The sequence below is a fragment of the Cygnus olor genome, chromosome 13 (assembly GCF_009769625.2).
Source record: "Cygnus olor isolate bCygOlo1 chromosome 13, bCygOlo1.pri.v2, whole genome shotgun sequence".
NCBI lineage: Eukaryota > Metazoa > Chordata > Aves > Anseriformes > Anatidae > Cygnus > Cygnus olor.
The window spans coordinates 10358615-10375153 of NC_049181.1; the positions used below are offsets into that span (position 1 = coordinate 10358615).

The 16539-nt window shown below is 66.8% G+C and overlaps 1 protein-coding gene across 2 annotated transcripts; it reads right to left on the reverse strand.

The window, feature by feature from the left end:
* Nucleotides 1-1026: 1026 nt before the first annotated feature.
* Nucleotides 1027-9969, reverse strand: LOC121077500 (glycine receptor subunit alpha-4). 2 transcript variants are annotated; one of them, XM_040572773.1, is made up of 10 exons: nt 9794-9969; nt 7750-7883; nt 7478-7545; nt 7076-7299; nt 6874-6956; nt 6535-6675; nt 6239-6453; nt 5532-5681; nt 4880-4984; nt 1027-3363 (listed from the first exon to the last, which is right to left on the reverse strand). In XM_040572773.1, the coding sequence occupies exons 1-10, from the start codon at nt 9874-9876 to the stop codon at nt 3076-3078; spliced, it is 1491 nt and encodes a 496-aa protein (XP_040428707.1). In that variant the 5' UTR covers nt 9877-9969; the 3' UTR covers nt 1027-3075. The 2 variants fall into 2 exon arrangements, with proteins under 2 accessions (XP_040428707.1, XP_040428708.1); XM_040572774.1 differs by lacking the exon at nt 4880-4984 and having other exon boundaries at nt 1028-3363; nt 9794-9966.
* Nucleotides 9970-16539: the final 6570 nt, after the last annotated feature.

The window sequence follows — 16539 nt, forward strand, 5'->3', positions numbered from 1 at the left end:
AAAAACCGGCTCCAGCTGAGATCTGTGGGCTTTGTGGGGGACGGAGCCGCCTGGGCTGGATGCCACCCGAGCTGCACCCCCAGCCTGGGCACTGCTGCTGTCCCCAGGCATGGGGACACACCGGAGCCATCAGCTGGAGAGCAGCAGTGCGGGTGTCCCGGTGGCTTCTGGCTCAAGCTGGGCTGCTGGGAGCACTGGGCAGGGGCTGAGGGCTGCTGCTGGCCCCCAAAAGGCTCCTGGGGTGCCCGTGGGGCCGTAGGGTGGCAGTGCTCCCCTACACGTTCACCACCACAGTGCCAGAAGTGAGGGCCCCTCTGCTTGGCTGCAACCAGAGTTGATGCGGTTTATCTTATGGTGTCATTTTTTTACTATTTCCATTTTTCTGGGAAGCACCAGTTCTTGGAGTCAGGGTGATTTAAGGCTGACCCCAGCTTTTCTACCTGAACAGACCCCATGTGCCCCAGACCTGCTGCTCATAAAGGAGAGCAGCGAGGGCAGGCAGGGAGGAACGCAGGAGCGTCGCAGGGTTTAGTTTCTCCCAGCAAAAGAACAAACCAGGCTCCAAGCCCGCATGCCTGCGTCTTGCCTTCTCCCCCTCCCCACTGCAGAAACCCTCGCTGGGGGCCGGCGGGGCGATGGGGCTGCGAGGTACGGGGTGCCCAACAGAGCCGATCTGTGAGACTTGGCCGGGAGCACAGAGGGAGATTGATGCTTGCTTGCGAGCTCGGCCGTCAGCTGCGAGCTCTGCCTGCCCCCACGCCAGCTGGGGACAGAAGCGCTGGCCCGGGGTGGCACCGCGGGGCTGGCGTAAGCCCCCGGGACAGCTGGCAGTGCTCTGAGGCTGGCGCCGGCCCAGGACACACGGGGAGGCTGGGACACTCGATGTATCGGGGTGTCCGAGCTCCACCACGGAGCTGGAGACCCCCCTGACCCCACATCTGTCCCCACACACACACCTTGGGTCCTGTCCCGCAGGCAGGCCCCCATCAGACAAATCACCTATGGGGGTAACGAGGTCTGGGCATAATTGCAGGGCTGGTGCATCCTTGTCCCTACATCCCTCCCGCAGCTGGGAGCTGGAGCCGGATCAGGCCACAGGGTCCTGGGCAGAGAGAAACCCCCAGCACACCGCTGAAAATCCCAGTAAGGTTTTATTTGTGTAGGAAGATCGAGGCTGTTTAAAAACCCGCAGGTGCTGGAGGTTTGGTTGGCCACCAGGCACCTGTAGGTGCTGCCCACGTGCCGGCATCACCTCCCGATGGGCTCCCCCCGAAAAGCAAGACTCTGAAGGCTGCCTGAGGTGGGGCAGCAGCGGGGGGGGGGCACCCAGCAGTGCTGATGGGCTGGAGCCATCTCAGCCTGTCCTGGTGGGCCCTGCCTTCCCCGGGGGCCGCTTCTCCTCCACTTGCCCATCTGTGAAATGGGTGCGCGTGGCTCAGAACGGGGCGGGGGGGCTCGCAAAGCAGGTGCTGGGCAGCTCGGCGGCGGGGTGTGGGGGCGTAGGGCTTTGCTCCACATTATTAGGGAGAGGGAGGGGGCAATGCCTGCGTGGGGGCAGGAGGGAAGCTGGGGGCTGCGGGTGGCATTTCTGCCCGGGCTGGCTTCATGGGGCTGCTTCACCCCTCTGCCTGTGTCCAGGCGGGCCTGCCTGGAGCGGCAGGTCACTGGGTGCCCTCGCTGTGCCGTGGTGGCACCAGGGCCTCTCAGGAAAGGGACAAATCCCATCCCCGTCCTGCCCTGCCTGTGCCCGCTCCTGGGACTGTGGGGGGATGGATGCCGGGGGTCTGCAGCAAACCACCCCACCGAGGATGCGAGCCCCGCCTGGGCTTGCTGTGAGCAGGGAGAAAGGAGAGCATCGACACATTTCTCACTGCAGGACCTACAGAAACGTTGCCTACTGCTTTTATTTCCAGCTAAGCACGGAGGACGTCCAGGTTTGGAGGGCTGGAAGCCTTGCTGAATTTTGAAGTCGAGGGTTCAGATGCTCTCCGGTGGAGGAGCAGCTGGGGTGAACCCGCCCGGGGACACCACACCTGGGGGCTGGAGTGGGGCTGGGGGAAGGAAACTGGGGGCCGGGGTCAGCAAGGCTGGGGCGATTCCACCTCCTGCTCTCTGCTGCTGGCACCGCGGTGACGTGCCGCCACCTCCTCCCGAGGAGCACAGCCGCATCCTGCGGCGGCTGCCGGTGCGGACGTAGCGGTGCGGAGACGCCACCACCGCCCCGCTCCTCCAAGGGGGCCAGCCGAGCTGCCCCACCACTTCCAGCCCCAAACAACCTCCCTCAGCAGAGGGGCTGTGCGCCCCATCCTGCCCGGGGTGCTGAGCAGCTCCTGCCCGTGGGCTGTGTGCCATCCGTGTTCCTTCTCCATCCGTGGGACCAGGGCCCTGGCAGGGCGGGTGGCAGTCGGGGATGGGGAAGGACGTCACAGACATCGCTCCTGGGACAAGTGCCCTGGAGCAGGGGCAGCGCTGGGCTCTGCAGCGAGAAAGCTGCCTGGCCCCGACCCTTCACTGTGCTGTGGGGCTGGGAGGGGGCCGGAGGGGCCCTGTCCCTGGCCTGGCTGGGCTGGGGGCTGGGGGCTGTGGCCGGGCACAGGCAGGGGGCTGCCTGCCGTCTCCCACGAGCGAGCTCCGAGCTCTCTGGGCGAGAGAACTGCGGCCTCTTGCCTGGCTGATGGTGGTCCACAGCAGCTCCGGGGGGGGGGCAGCAGCCTGACATGGGGGTGCAGAGCGATGGAGGGCGTTGGGGGGAGCGGTGGGGTCCCCAGGGTCCCAGCAGCGCAGCATCCCCGGGTACTGGAGCCCTCCCAGCAGCTCAGCGTCCTGGAGTACCCAGGGTTGAAGCCACACATGGGGCAGGAGGGTCCCCTTCCCCAGCCGGCCACGGGGACCTGGTCCCCTCCCTCAGCACCCGGAGGGACACGGGGGCTGCCACGTGTCCTCGCCCCGAGACCCAGCCTGGGTGTGCCGCCGCTCCGAGGTGTGACAGACACAAACGTGGCTCTGGCTGGGCTCGTGGCCTCCGGGCACCCGGGGGGGGGGTCTGGCCAAGAGGTGGTCCCTCGTTTTCGGGCCTCAGGGCACCGGGTGGACGTCCTCCGAGCGCAGCACTTTGTAGACAACCCAGTAGAAGATATTGAAGACCAGGAAGGTGAAGGGGAAGACGGCTCGGGAGATGGTGTCGATTCGCTTGGCCCGGTCGACGTAGCGCCTGCGGAGGGTCTCCCCTTCCCGCAGCAGCGCGCTGGCCGGGGGGGGGCTGTAGATGCCGGGACCCTCCCCGGGACCCTCCTTCGCCTGCAGGCAGTGGCCCAGGCCGTAGCCTCGCAAGTAGAAGCGGCTCTCGCGGACGAGCTCTTCCTCCTGGCGGGGGAAAGCGCCGTCAGCCAGGCACCCCGCAGGGAGCGGGTGTGCGCTGGGGACGGATGCCCCGTGTGTGTGCCAGCCCCGTGTGTGTGCCAGCCCTGCTGCACGCCCGTGTGGGTGCCTCAAGCGTGCAGGCGGAAGCGCGGGGCTGGCAGGGGTAGCCAGGGGTGTGGGGGATCACGGGGCTGGGATCAGGCACACGGGGGTGCGAGGGTGCGCGGTGGCCTCGTGCCACGTGCTCTGAAGGGCCCCGGGTGCACCCACGGGCAGCCCCGGCCCTGGCAGCCCAGCACGGGGACCCCCAGTGCCCACCCGGGTGCCTGGGCAGCCCGGCTCTCGGCACAAACGTGCTGGGGTGGACTGGGGGAGGTGGAGTCCCGGCCAGCAGCACCCGCACTCCTCCCCGACAGCCAGCGCTTCGTTCGTTCGCGAGCTGCTTCATTAGCAATTCACTCCAGCCTGCTCATTCACCCTTTGTGGGGCTTTGCGTGTCTCCGTGGCTCTCCACGGAGCCCCATCCTCGCTCTGTGCCCACACAACGTGGGTGCCGGGTCCCAAGGCCGCCTCCGACCGGCGCTGCCCTCCGAAGGGCCTGGGCGAAGGGCAGCACCCGGCCTGCGTGGGCACCCGGCCGGCCAGGGGGCTCCCATGCGGAGAGCCGGCGGCCGCCGATCTTTATTTAACTCAGCAATCTGCCGGCTAAGCAAGATTTCCCGGTGGGAAGAGCAGCAGAGGCTTAAATCGCTGAGACGAGTCCTCGTGTGCAGCTGAGGTGTGCTCCCCTGCCGCAGCGGGATGGAGCCGTCTGCCCCGTGCCCCTGGGGAGCCGCAGCCATTCCCCGACCCCAGTGGGACCAGCCCGGGGGCTTCACCCGTGCTGCATCTGCGGGGATGCAGGGCTGGCCGTGGGGGGGCTGGGGCGGCCCCGCAGCTGCCCGGGCTGGATGTCCTCGTCCCCCAGCATCCTGCCGCACGCCTGGGAGCCTGCCCTGCGCCACTGCCCCTGCCTTGTCTCCTCCCCACGTCTCCGGCTGCCAAGTGCCCATGTGGCCCGAGCACACGCACACAGTGGTGTCACTGCAGGGAGAAAATGCCCCGAATCTGCCTGCGCTGGGTAAAGTGGGCAGGGAGAGCCCTCATCCTGCTCTGGGTGCTGGCAGGGAGCCGAGGAGCAGCCCGGGACCAGCTCTCTCCGTCACCCCAGCCTGGTTCGCACCACTGCCAAGGGGGCTGCGTCGGCCTCGTTTTACAGAAGAGGAAACCGAGGCACGGAGCTGGGTGTCCCCAAGGAGCCGGCAAAATCTGCCACATCCCCTCCCTCTCAGATCTGCTTTCAGCCCAGGGACGGGTAGCTCCATCCTACGGCCGTGTGCCCTGCACGGATCACAGCCCTGCTCCTTCCTCGCACCCCCGCCGGCCGGCAGAGCTCTCCGGGGGGACGTTCCTTTGGGGCAGTGGGGGGGCGTGGGGGTGCGCTGCGCTGCCCGGGGGCTGCCCGAGGGTTGTGCTTTACCCTGGAGCTGGAGAGCTGCGAGAGCGTCGCGTAGGTGTGCTCGCCGCTGTGCTGGCTGCTCAGCTGCTGCAGGGACTCGAGGCTGGCCATCCCGCTGCTCAGGCCCTTTTGGTGCGCACCAAACAGAAACAGGACAGCGGGTGACCCATGGCTCTGCCCCGGCCGCGGGGACGCGCGCGGGCAGGGAGCAGCCGAGGGGCAGAGAAAGCCCCTGGAGCAGGAGGTCTTGTGCCGAACGGTGTCACCAAGGGCGTGCCAGGAGGGTGCCGGCTGCCTTCCCTGAGCATCGCACGGGGCGGGTGCCTGAACTGATGGGTGGACGGAGGGAGGCTCTGCGTGCCCATACAGCCCGGCCCCGGGCGCCCTGTCCCTGGGCAGCACAGCCCGGTGCCACCAGGTCCTGTTGCTATTTCCCTGCCCTGACGCAGCGGCGAGCCTCTGCTGCCACCACGGCGGCGCCTGCCCCGGGGGAGCTCGGCGTGCCTCAGCCCCACGCATCCCCACGGGGCAGGGAAATGCTCGGGGGTCTCCGGGCAGGCAGAGGGGCTCCATGCCCACGGGTCCCCGAGGTGCCGGAGGGGACAGCCCTGCAGGCACGGGGACGGCAGCTCTGAGGACGGGGACGTGGTGCCAGCGGCGGGGAGGCACTCACCATCCTCTGCCGCCGCTGGCGCCGCCGCAGGCGCATGAACTCCTTGTGCTGCCGGGACACGAAGTTGACGGCGGCGTACTCCAGCAAGGCGGCGAAGACGAAGAGCAGGCAGACGGCCATCCAGATGTCGATGGCCTTCACGTAGGAGACCTGCGAGGGGACGGGGGGGTCAGAGACGGGGGTGTCCCACGGCCCGGCCGCCGCTCCTGCCTCCACCGTGTCCCTCCCCGCCCTCCTCGCAGAGTAACGCCACTCCCAGCTTCGGGAGGCCATCCCCTGCAGCTGCACGCCCAGAAACTCAGGGGAGCGTGGCTGGGGGTTTCGGCTGAGCCTTTTCTCTTCTGAAACTGCTAATTGCCCTCAAGCCAGGAGGGACGTGCTGCCAGCCTCCGCTGACTTGTCCTTACTCCTGCCGCCCTGGGATGCTGGGGATGAGGGGAGCCAAGTTTTGTTGCTTGCAATCAGGTTTTTTCCCGGTGTTTCAATCAGCCCTGGGGTGCAGATGCTGCCTGCAGGGGTCTTAAAAACCCAAATGTTTCTGCTGGCAGCGCTACTTGCAGGACCATGCGCGCCAGAGCTCATCCATCCAAGCGGCACCGCGTCCCCCCCACCGGCACGCAGCCGGCGAGGCTCTGGGGACCCCTCCCCAGGACAGGGCTGTCCCCACCCTGGGGCTGTGGGGCCACCAGCGTGTCCCCAGCGCTCACCTTGGGCAGCGAGGCGCGGGAGCCGGCGCTCTGCGTGGTCATGGTGAGCACGGTGGTGATGCCCAGGCCCACCCGCGCCGGCGCCGCGTCCATGTTGATCCAGAAGGAGACCCAGGAGAGGATGACGATGAGCAGGCTGGGGATGTACATCTGGATCAGGTAGTAGCCCATCTGCCTCTCCAGGTGGAACTTCACCTCGATGCAGGTGAACTTGCCTGCGGGGAAAGACGGCCCCGATGGGCGAGGGGGGCCCCGTGCCGTGCCGGGGGGCGGCAGAGGGTCCCCGGGGTGCTGACCTGTGTTGTAGTACTTGGTGCAGTAGCCCAGGTCCTTCTCATCCCTGAGGATGAACTGCGGCAGCGTCAAGCCCTCCGCCACCTGCACGGCCTCCTGCTCCTCCAGCCACTCGAAGATCAGGTCGTTCATGGTGTAGCCGACTGGGGAGGCGACGGAGGGAGCCGTGGGGCAGGGGGACGTGCACCCACTCACCCCCACCCCAAATTACCCCTCCTTCACCCTCACCTCCCCCAGAAGCAGGGAGATGCCAGGGGATGGGATGGGATGGGATGGGATGGGATGGGATGGGATGGGATGGGATGGGGTGAAACAGGCCTTGAATCCCTCCAGGTGCTCACAGCTCTCCAGCTGCATCGTGCACGTCTGGATGTCCATGGGGAAGTTCTTGAGGTCCATGGGGCAGGACAGGATCAGCGTCAGCCTGGAGGAGGCAGACAAAAGGAGGGGCTCGCTGAGAGCTGCCGAACGGGGGGCGAGAGGAAAGCTTCTCCTCCCTCCCTCGAGCCCTGTGCCAGAGGAGAGGGGCTGAGCCCACGGCACCTGATGCTGTAGAGCACGTTGCCGTTCTTGAAGATGCGCAGCAGCTTGTTGTCGGTGGTGACCTCGTGGAAATTGGCCCCTTTCTCGTTGGCGAAGAACAAGTCCGGCTTCCAGATGGAGTCGAGCATGGAGGGGTCGAGGTCGAGGGAGTCGTCGGGGTACTCGCGGTAGGCCAGCCGGGGGTCGTTCCACTGCTGCCGCAGGAAGACGTTCACCCGGTAGTCCTGGGGCAGAGGCCGCCGTCAGCAGGGCACGAGGAGGAGGAGGAGGAGGAGGAAGGTGGGGAGGAGGAGGAGCAGCGAGGTGCTGCCTGCAGCAATCCCCACGGCCCTGTGAGCGCCGGGCCTCGCGCATTCCCCGGGAGAGCACCCCCAGGAGAGGAGCCCCTGGCGAACCCCTCACCATGGTCGTCTCGGTGACGGAGCCGAAGCTGTTGATGAAGATGTTGCACGTCACGTTGACGGGCGGACCTGGAAAACAAGCAGGCAGCACACAACCTCTCGCTGCTGGCCGGGAGAGACCCGCGCCTCGGGGACACGGGCAGAGACCCCGCACCCTGTGGGGACCCCCACAGCCCGCCAGGGAAAGCCCCCGAGGTCCATGCCCGTCCCCTGGGGCTGGGCAGCTGTGTGTGGGTGGCTGTCAGGTCAGGAAGCCTCACGCCCTCCCCTTACCTTTGAAGTTGGGCCGAATCCGGGCATCGTACCCCGACGTCCGTCCCATAAGCTTGTCCAGGAAATCAGAGGGCGACATGGGCTGGGGCGAGCTGCGGGAGGCAGATTTGATCTCCTCCCTCCCTGAGACCAGCCTGCGGGGCGGAGGAGGCCGGTCAGACGTTTCTCGCCCATGTCCGAGGGTGCCCCAGCGAGGCGGGAGCCCCCAGGAAGGGCGTTTGGGGCCGGGTGCCCATGGTGGGGACGGGGCACAGTGGCGATGGCCCCGTGCCGTGGGCTCTGGGCGCTGGCAGGCACTGGGAAGAGCCAGGAGGGTGTCCCTTAGGATCAAGCACCAGCCCAGCACCTCCCAGCCGGGCACCACGAGGAGCTGACAGGAGCTCTCCCACGCCGCGCTGCCAAGGATGATGGAGGCTTATTTAAACTGACCTTGGAGAGGATATTTTTGCGAACGCCTCTTAGCCTGCCAGTTTCCCTCCTTCCATCAGTCTATAATGATCATTTCAAGGAACAATGCGAGAGACAAGTCGCTCACCACATGGCCGGGCATGCGGCTGTGGTGGAGAGGAATTAGCTGGAGACCTCTGGACACAAAGGGAGCTTTGAGAGCGCTGCTGGTGTGTCCTGCTCCTGCTCGGGGCTACGGACCCCGGTATCACAAGCACGGCACGATGCGGGGAGCTGGGAACCTCTGGGATTGTGGGCAGGTCAAACCCACACCGTGTTCCTACCTCTGCTCGGGGGATCAGGGGGCATCCCGAGGGGCTTGTGTGCAGCCTTGCTGGCCAGAAACGGCCACGACAGCCACCCAAAAATGAGCCAGCCGTGCAGGTTTTCCCTTACTTAACTGGGGACGGGCGGTGGAGAGTGCCTGAGTCTGGGCTTGAGCCAGAACAAAAGGCTGGGAGAAATTGTGCCTCCACCAGCTGCTAAGAGGTGCGCCTCTCGGAGCGGGGAGAGAAGCAGGAGGAGGAGGAGGAGGAGGAGGAGGAGGAGGGCTGCAGGAAGGCAGGTAGCAAGGAGTTAAGCCAGACCTTGCCACATGGCCGTGAACCGTGTCCTCTGCTGGGGAGGAAGATGAGGGCTCTCCCTGGAGCGTGCGGGAGGAAGGCTCCCAGCTCCCTCCCTGGAGGCTCAGCCCCTCCGAGCAGCAGCAGACCTGCAGCCCGGGCCATGCTCGCACCTGGGGGCTGCACAAACGCGAAGCCCCCCTGGGGCTCTGCCGCAAGCCGGCGGCCGTGCGCGTCCCCTGGGCACCGCGCTGGGCTTTGGGGGCACTGCCTCCCCCGGGGACGCTGCTGCTGACCTGGCAGGGCACTGCCAGGCCCCGCAGCTCAGCACCTCCGTGCCGGCGGGGCTGGAGAAGGCTCACGGCCGCCCAGGAATGTCCTGATCCCAGCATTTTCTGCCTGTGCAGCGGTGACACGTGGATGCAATCCCCCCCCCTCCGCACCACAAACACTGCAGTCCCCCCTGTGCCGCTCCGGCTGTACTGGGATGGGGACCGTGTGCTGGGACGGGGAGGGGGCTCAGCCCTGGGGGCACCGCAGCCCCCCCAGCCCGCTCCCTGCTCCCCAGGGACACGGGTCCCCTGCCAGCCCCCTGCCCGTCCCGCTGGCCCCTGCGTCCCACCTCGTCCTGGTGGCACCCAGGTTGGCAGGGAGGGGACAAAGGGATTTGGGGACTTTGGGTCCCGCACCCAGGGGGCTGCTCCCGCACCCATGGGCACCCACTGGCCTGGGCCACCTGGGGGCTGAGGCCGGGACCACCCTGAGCCTCCCCCCAAATAAAAAACCCCAAACTGACGCACCAGGGCTGCGCCCGGCTCCGGGGGGACGGGGGCTCGGCTGCATTCGGGGGGCTCCGCGGGAAGGGTCCGGTGGCGGGGGTGTCCCCAGGGGTGTCCCGGGGGACATCCGGCTCCCGGAGGTGACATCGGGCCGGGAGGGGTGGGTGCGGGTCCCGGCGGGGAAAGCCCAGAGGGGGGGTCCCGGCGGAGGGCCGGGCTCCCGGGGGACACCGGGGGGGGCCGCGCGGGGCTCACCTGAGCGGGCCGCGCCGGGGCAGGAGGCAGCCGAGGAGGAGGAGGAGGAGGAAGGCGAAGGCGCCGGCCCGGAGCGTTCCCATCCCGCAGCCCGCAGCCCCGCCGCCCCGGCCTCACGGGCATGACCCGGCCGGCGGCGGCGGCTCCCCCGCTCCCGATCCCGCAGCACCGGGGCCGCCGCCGCCGCCGCCCCCCGGCCGGCCCCGCTCCTCATAGTCCGGGGCGAGCGGGGTGGGCGCCGGCCGGCTGCGGCCACCGGCAGCCGGGCGGAGCTTCCCCGGTGCGGCGGGGAGGAGGCGGGCACGGCGGCGGGGAGCGGCCCGCCCCCGGCCCCCCCACCCCCGCCCCGCCGCCCCGGGGGGGCTCCGACCCCGGACCCCCACCCCCGTTCCCCCTCTCCGCCCGTCCCGGAGCGCGGGGAAGCGCCGCCGTGCACCGGCACCGGGACCCGACGGGGCGGTCCTGGAGGGGGCGACCCCCCCCCCGGGGACCCCCGGGGTTGGGGGTTGAGGAGCCGGGCCCGGGGGCTGCCGGGGGTCGGGAGCCGGGGGTCTTGCCGGGGTGCCCCGGGGAGCAGCAGCGGGACGGGGCCGAGGGACGGGACGGGGCTGGGGGGTCCGGCTGAGCGTGGGGAGCAGCTGGGCTCGTCCTGCCCCACTGTGGGGTGCCTGTTTTGGGGTCCGATCCAGCTCTGGGCTGCCCCGCAGGGGCAAGGACCCCGAGGGGCTCAGCACCCTTCACTGGGTGCCCAGCGCTCGCTTTTGCCGGGGGCCTGGCAGATGGGAACCCCGTCCCTTGGTGAGCCTTGGGAGGCGACGTGGGCAGTGGGGTGTGCGTGGCAGGGGGGCTGCGGTGGCTGCCAGCTGAGGGAAACTGAGGCAGGGGCTGAGGAGCTGCTTGCCCATCGGGCTGGCATCGCCCGGGCTCGCTGGGGCTGCTCGGCTGCCCCTGTCCCAGCCCCTGGGGCACCCGGCCGAGCCGCAGAGCCTTGCCCCTGGGCCCAGGCAGCCTGTGATTCACTTGCAGGGAAGCAAACGGGATTTCAAAAGGGAAAAGCGCAGAATAAATGATTCCCGGCGGACACGCCGTTCAGGTTTCCCTTCACCCTACCGTGCCTGGCTCATCTCATTTATTTGTATTAATTACACTGTGGTAATGGCTAGGAGCTGCTGTACGAAGCCCTCGCTGTGGGGACCCGTGCAGGACAGCCAGTGATGTCCCAGAGGAGAGGTGCGGGGCTCCCCCAGGCCCGATTGCCCCAGGGCGAGAGGGGGGCCCTGCATTTCGGCAGCGCGTTGCTGGGCTCTGCGTTGGCTTCTCAGAAAGCTGGCGCAGGATTTCGAGCGCTCCCCGCTGCGCGTGCTGTAGCGAGGAAACGTGACCGAGGCTCGCCGTGCGCAGCAGGGTCTGGGGGGGGGATTCTGCAGCGAAGGGGCGAGGGCAGGGGGCTGCAGCCCACGGCGGGGGGCACGTAGCTGCGAGGCGGCGTGCAGCAGCCCTCCCGCCTGCTCGCCAGCAGCCCCGGGAGCTGGGAGCAGTCTCCTCCGATTACCGTTGCCATTAATGTTTGCGGGGCCGCGGTGCTGGGAGGCGCAATCAGGATCCGGAGCCCGGGGCGCCGAGCAAGCGCACGCTGCACGACAGCTCCTCTTCCAGAGGCTGTCCCAGCTAACCCGAGCTGACACCGGCTGCAGGAGGGGGGCAGCCCCAGCCTCTCCCCCCGTGGGGAAACTGAGGCGCCCGTGCTGCATATCCGTGTCCCTCATTCCCCAAAGAGGAGCACGAGGTGGTTTTCCTGCCAGCAGCGAAGACGCCGGGCACAGCCAGCCCCGGAGGCAGGGTGCAGGGACCTCGCCGCCAGCCTGGTGCAGAGCCGGGGCTGCCAGCACGGCGCTCCCCGGGGATGCCCCGTCCCTGCCCCGTCCCCGTCACGCTGCTGGGGACGGTGTCAGGCTCTGCTGATGGCAGAGACGCAGGCAGCAGAGGTTGGGGTTGCTAAGGCAGGGAGGAAAACATGGTTTTTTTTTATTTATTTTTGATTCCTTCTCCTCCCCTGTCTCTGAGCCAACGCCAAACTGTTCCCCTGGGGCCGGACTCCTGCCCGCAGCAAATGTGCCTGGGTCCAGAGCCTCCAGGAGGGCTCTGCCAACGCACACCGCCTGGACCCCGACCCCTCGCTGCTGCTCGACCCCCGGATTGCCACATCTCTGTATTTAATCCTGTCTGATAAATGTTGTACTGTCATCCCAGCCAACACAATTTCAAGTGGCTGAGTGATTAAACTCCTTGAAAACATCTTTTTTTTTTTAAATTATTTTTTCACAGAAAAGGTTGACAGGCTCTTAAGCTCGATCTTGGGATGAACAATTGCCTCCAAGATCAATTTTGTGCCACGAGTGCCATGGGGAAGAGGGAGGGAGGCAGCGGGCAAAGGAGGTGATTTGCTCTGGGAACACTGCCCCAAATAATCCCTGGGGTGCCTGAAGCGTGAGGGGCAGGAGCTTCAGGGGACACAGCTCTGTGGTGGGCTTGACACAACCTGCTGCAGCTCCCCTGCTGCTTGAGGGGCTCCAAGAGGGAGGATTCTCCCCAAAGTCCCTTCTCGGCTGCTGCAGGAGCACGTGGGCACCTTGGGGAGTCCCCAGGTGTGAGAGATGAGCACCCGAGTGCCCAGAGCCAGCTCCGGACTTCTCCCTCCCTGCTGCCGTAGGACTGGAAATTTACTGCAGAAGCGAAGATGTCCCCGGGCTGGACACGGGCAGCTGCCCACTGCGCAGACGTTTGGAGGCGTCTAATCGGGTGTGAGATCGCTGCTGCAGAAAATACCTTCCCGAGCGTGCCCGTGCGTGGCTGCCAGCCCGCTGCTTGCCCCGGCGGCCAGCGTGTGCCCAGCTGGGGGCTTCTGTCTTCATCCAGCTTCCCGGAGCCGCACCGGTCCCCACGTGTCCCACAGAGGCTGTACCACGGGCCGGGAGCGCTTTCCTGGCTGAGGCACAGGGCTTCTCCCCCGGTGCTGCTAAACACGGGGCCCTGGGGCTGGTTATGTGGCTCGAAAAAAGTCAAAATTTGGCCATTTCTGCCATGTCCCTGTTTTTCTAGGGGAAAATGCCATGTGGTAGTTCAAAACGAGTCCTGCTTTCAGGAATTTAAGCCCAACAGCCTGACTTTGAAACAGCCAGAAGAGACACTTCCAGCGGGACGCATGCCTGGAGCCAAACCCTTTTGGTTTTTGGGGAAAGTCTGACACGATTCACGCTCACCCGGGCGTGGGGGCACGGGGATCTGCTCAGGAGGCAGGGGGCAGGGGCTGACGGGCAGCCCGGCGGTGCCACCGGGACGCTGCGCCTCGCCCAGCCGGGCAGGGCGGCCACAGAGGAGATTGCAAGGTGAACCGGGACGTCGGTCCGAACTCCAGCTAACGTCGCTCTCCAGCTCTGTGGCGCTTGTCCAAGCTAAAAATACCCCTGCTGCTGGTACGGCGCGGGGCGGGCGCTGCAGGCGGCGGCTGCAGAGGGATGCTCCGCGCCGCCAGACCCGCCAAGGGCATGGGGCTGGGCTCCCGCTCACCGAGCAGCTCCTGCTCCACGGGGACCTGGCACCTCTCGCCGGGCTGTGCTCCCAAAACGCCCCTCTGGGGGAGAGCATGGGGATGGGGCATTTTGGATGGGCGCCGCCAGGAGCCTGCTTGGGGCAACGGGAAGAATGGCTGGGTCTCCATCCGACTTCCATCTTCCACCTCCACCAGGCTGGGGATCGTGTCTGCGGATGGAGCAGCTGAGGAGGGAGATGCAAACAGAGGGAAGGCCGGATCGACCTCACCAGATGATCCCGTCACCTTGGCGAGCCGGGCACGCTGAAACGGGAGATTTAATTTAGATAAGTGTCAAACGAGGCTCCCGGGTCCAGGAGCAAAGCCTGGCACAAGTGCCAAAACCCTCAGCAGGCTCCTCACCACCCCAGGGTGACCTGGCCCTTGCTCATTTTTGTGTCTCTTCTCCTCGCCCGTGGGTCACCCTGTTGCTGCCTGCCTTGTCCCCGAATTGCTGGGGAAGTTAAGGGGAGGCTGCTTTGGCTGGGGCATGCCCGTGGGCAGGGCTGCCTCCCGGCCAGGATATTCCCAGCAATGGCCCTGGCTGGCGAGGGCCCCGCCGCTCCCGCCACCTGCAGCATTTCCAACCACGTAGGAGAAAATCTGCTGGATTTTCACACCGCAAGACTCCCCAGCCTCTGCCCCGTGCCTCCCCCGTCCCCAGTCCCCCGCGGCTTCTGAGCCTGTGAAGGAGCAGCTGCGGAAAATCGATGCCTTGGCTGGCGCCGGGTGCTGTGCTGTTGTACAGGGATGGGGTGGAGGCACCGTGGTCCCCGGTCACCTCCCCGTTTTGGGGTGCCCGGCCCCGTGCATCCCAGCCGCAGTTGCCATGGCGATGAGCATCCCACGAGCTCCGGTTCTTTCCTCGCCTCCGCATCGCTCCTGCCCTCGGCCCCAGCGGTCCCCGAGCACGAGAGCAGCAGGAGAGCAGCGGGAGCAGAGCGTGCTGCGGCGCTGCATGGCGTTAACCACAGGCTGCCCGGCTCGGCCGAACTGTGAGGAGTTATTTTTATTTGCTAGAGCCCCCCCGGAGGGATGGGTTTGGAAGGCGAAGCGTTACACATCTGCGGCATCAGGCGGGGAGCGAAGGAAGGAGAACTCAGCCCCGCCGCCCCGCGCCCCCCCTGCTGCTCCCCTGCCTGGCACGGCTGCCGCCGAGGAGATGAAGGATTTGTTTAATTAGACGGCAAAGCCTCCTGCTGCTGCACAGAGGCAAACAGCAGCAGCTCGGGCAGCGGCTGCGTCCCGGGGGATCGGGGCTGCCACGGCGGCACCGGTGTCCTGCGGAGCCGAGCGGCGTCACGGCGTGGGCTGGGGGGGGACGGCGTGCTGGGTGCCACCGCTGGGCTGCTGCCCTGGGGCTGCAGGGATGGGGCACGGGGAGCGTGGGGACCCCCGATTTGTGTCCCTGGCCTGCCCTCTGCTTCTTCTTGCTCTGCTGGCGTCCCGGCAAAGGCAGCTCTTCTCTGTGCCCACGTCTTGTCACCTTGCTGTCCCCAGGGAGCGATGGCGATGGTCCCGGTGCAGCTGCTGGCACGGAGGGGTGCCCAGGGCTGCGCCTGGCCCCGGTGCTGCCTTTGGTGTCCCTGCACGGGGACGTGGCGCCCAGAGCTGCCGGCAGGGCCAGCCGGGGCTGCCTCTGCTCTGCCCAGGCACCGTCAGCTCCGCGGAGGCAGAACCGTGTCCGTCTTTGGCTCCCCGGGTTTGCTGACAGGTAAATGAGCACCGCTCAGGAAGACGACCCTGCGGAGGGCAGAGCGAGAGAGTAATGAGCAGCCTGGGGAGCGTCAGCGCCGGGCGGCTGTTTGCCCTCCTTCGTGAAGCAGAGTCAAGGAGAAAGTCAGGAGACGTGAAAGGCAAATCTGCTGGAAAGCCAGCCAGGGGAACAAGCACCAGCTCCTCACCAAAGCCATCACGGACCTGGGAACGCCGCAGCAGGCAGGAACACCCACACCTGGCCCCGAGTGGGGAGTTAGAAACCTGAGTGGGAAAGGAAGGAGCAGAGAGGGCAGGGTAGGGCGCAGGGTCCTGCTGCTGCTGATCCCTGCAGCCCGGGGCTGGGACCTTGCCCCAGGCCCGAGCCTTGTGCCCATCGCTCACTCCTGGCGAGGATTCTGCCCAGCTCCTCTCCGGCCCAGCCCTGCCCTTCCTCCGTCATCCCATGACACCGTCCTGTCCGTCCGTCCTTCAGCTTGCCTCCCCGTCCCCTGATGGGTTCAGCCAGCTTCTTTTTTTTTTTTTTTTTTTTTCAATTTAATTTTTATTAGCACACTTTGCAGCCTCGCGGCAACCCAGGAATACAAATAGCACGGCGAGCGCAGCCAGTCCGGGAGAGCGGGGCCAGCTCCAGGCGCCGTCCTTGGCACCGCCGGGAGGAGGCAGCTGGACGGATGGATGCTGCTCCTCTCTGCTTGGACAGGGGGATTTGGCACGGCAGGAAAATCCCTGGGCATCCCTGGCTGCCGCGGGCAGCTCCAGGTCCCGTTTTGGGCTGCCCAGCCCAGGGGGTTCCCACCCTGCGATGGGTGAAGCGAGGCGGCGAGGCGGGTGAGGACGGGTGGTTGAAACCAGCAGCAGAGAGCGAGAAATTCAGCCTGGCCGGGGAAGCAGCCGCCTAAAAATAGCAGCAAGGCTCTCCGATGTGACAACACACACCGGTGTTTCTCCCGCTGCCCTATGTATAATGGATAAGGCGCTGCACGCGCTGTCGCTGGCTCCTTTCGGGTGTATCGAGGCCGTTAACGCTGGAGATGTTGGACCGGCGTCCCCCGAGCAGGCTGCTTGGCGGGGGATCCTCCTCCCGGGGGCTCGTGCCGGGGCTGTGTTCACGGACCCAGGCAGCTAACCCGCTGCTCGCCCCTTGGGAGACGGTTTAAGACAGCTGGCTACCAAACCAGGGCCAGAACAAATCGCAGCGCAATCCAGGTTGATTTATAAGCGTGTTTATTTTTACCAGCCTGGCGTGGCCGTCTCCCGGCTGGCCAACAGGGCAGCGTCCCCCCTTCCCTGCCTGCCCAGCAGCGGCGTTTTCTCAGGCAGGGAGGGAGCCAGGGAGGAGACCTGGATCAGCACCGGCAGGCTCCGAGCAGCAGCACGCCGTCCTCGGGGCCCCATCCAGGGAGGTGCTGGGCCGCAGGGATGCGCCGAGCCTGCACAA

What these genes read in the sequence shown, in the direction of transcription:
- LOC121077500 (XM_040572773.1), bottom strand. Translation starts at nt 9,876, where the DNA reads ATGGGAACGCTCCGGGCCGGCGCCTTCGCCTTCCTCCTCCTCCTCCTC. An exon ending in CACCAAGTACTACAACACAG is followed by an intron (nt 6,454 to 6,534) that starts GTCAGCACCCCG and finishes CTTTCCCCGCAG; the next exon opens with GCAAGTTCACCTGCATCGAG. An exon ending in CGCAGCTCTCCAGCTCCAGG is followed by an intron (nt 3,364 to 4,879) that starts GTAAAGCACAAC and finishes TTCCCCCGCCAG; the next exon opens with GAGGAAGAGCTCGTCCGCGA.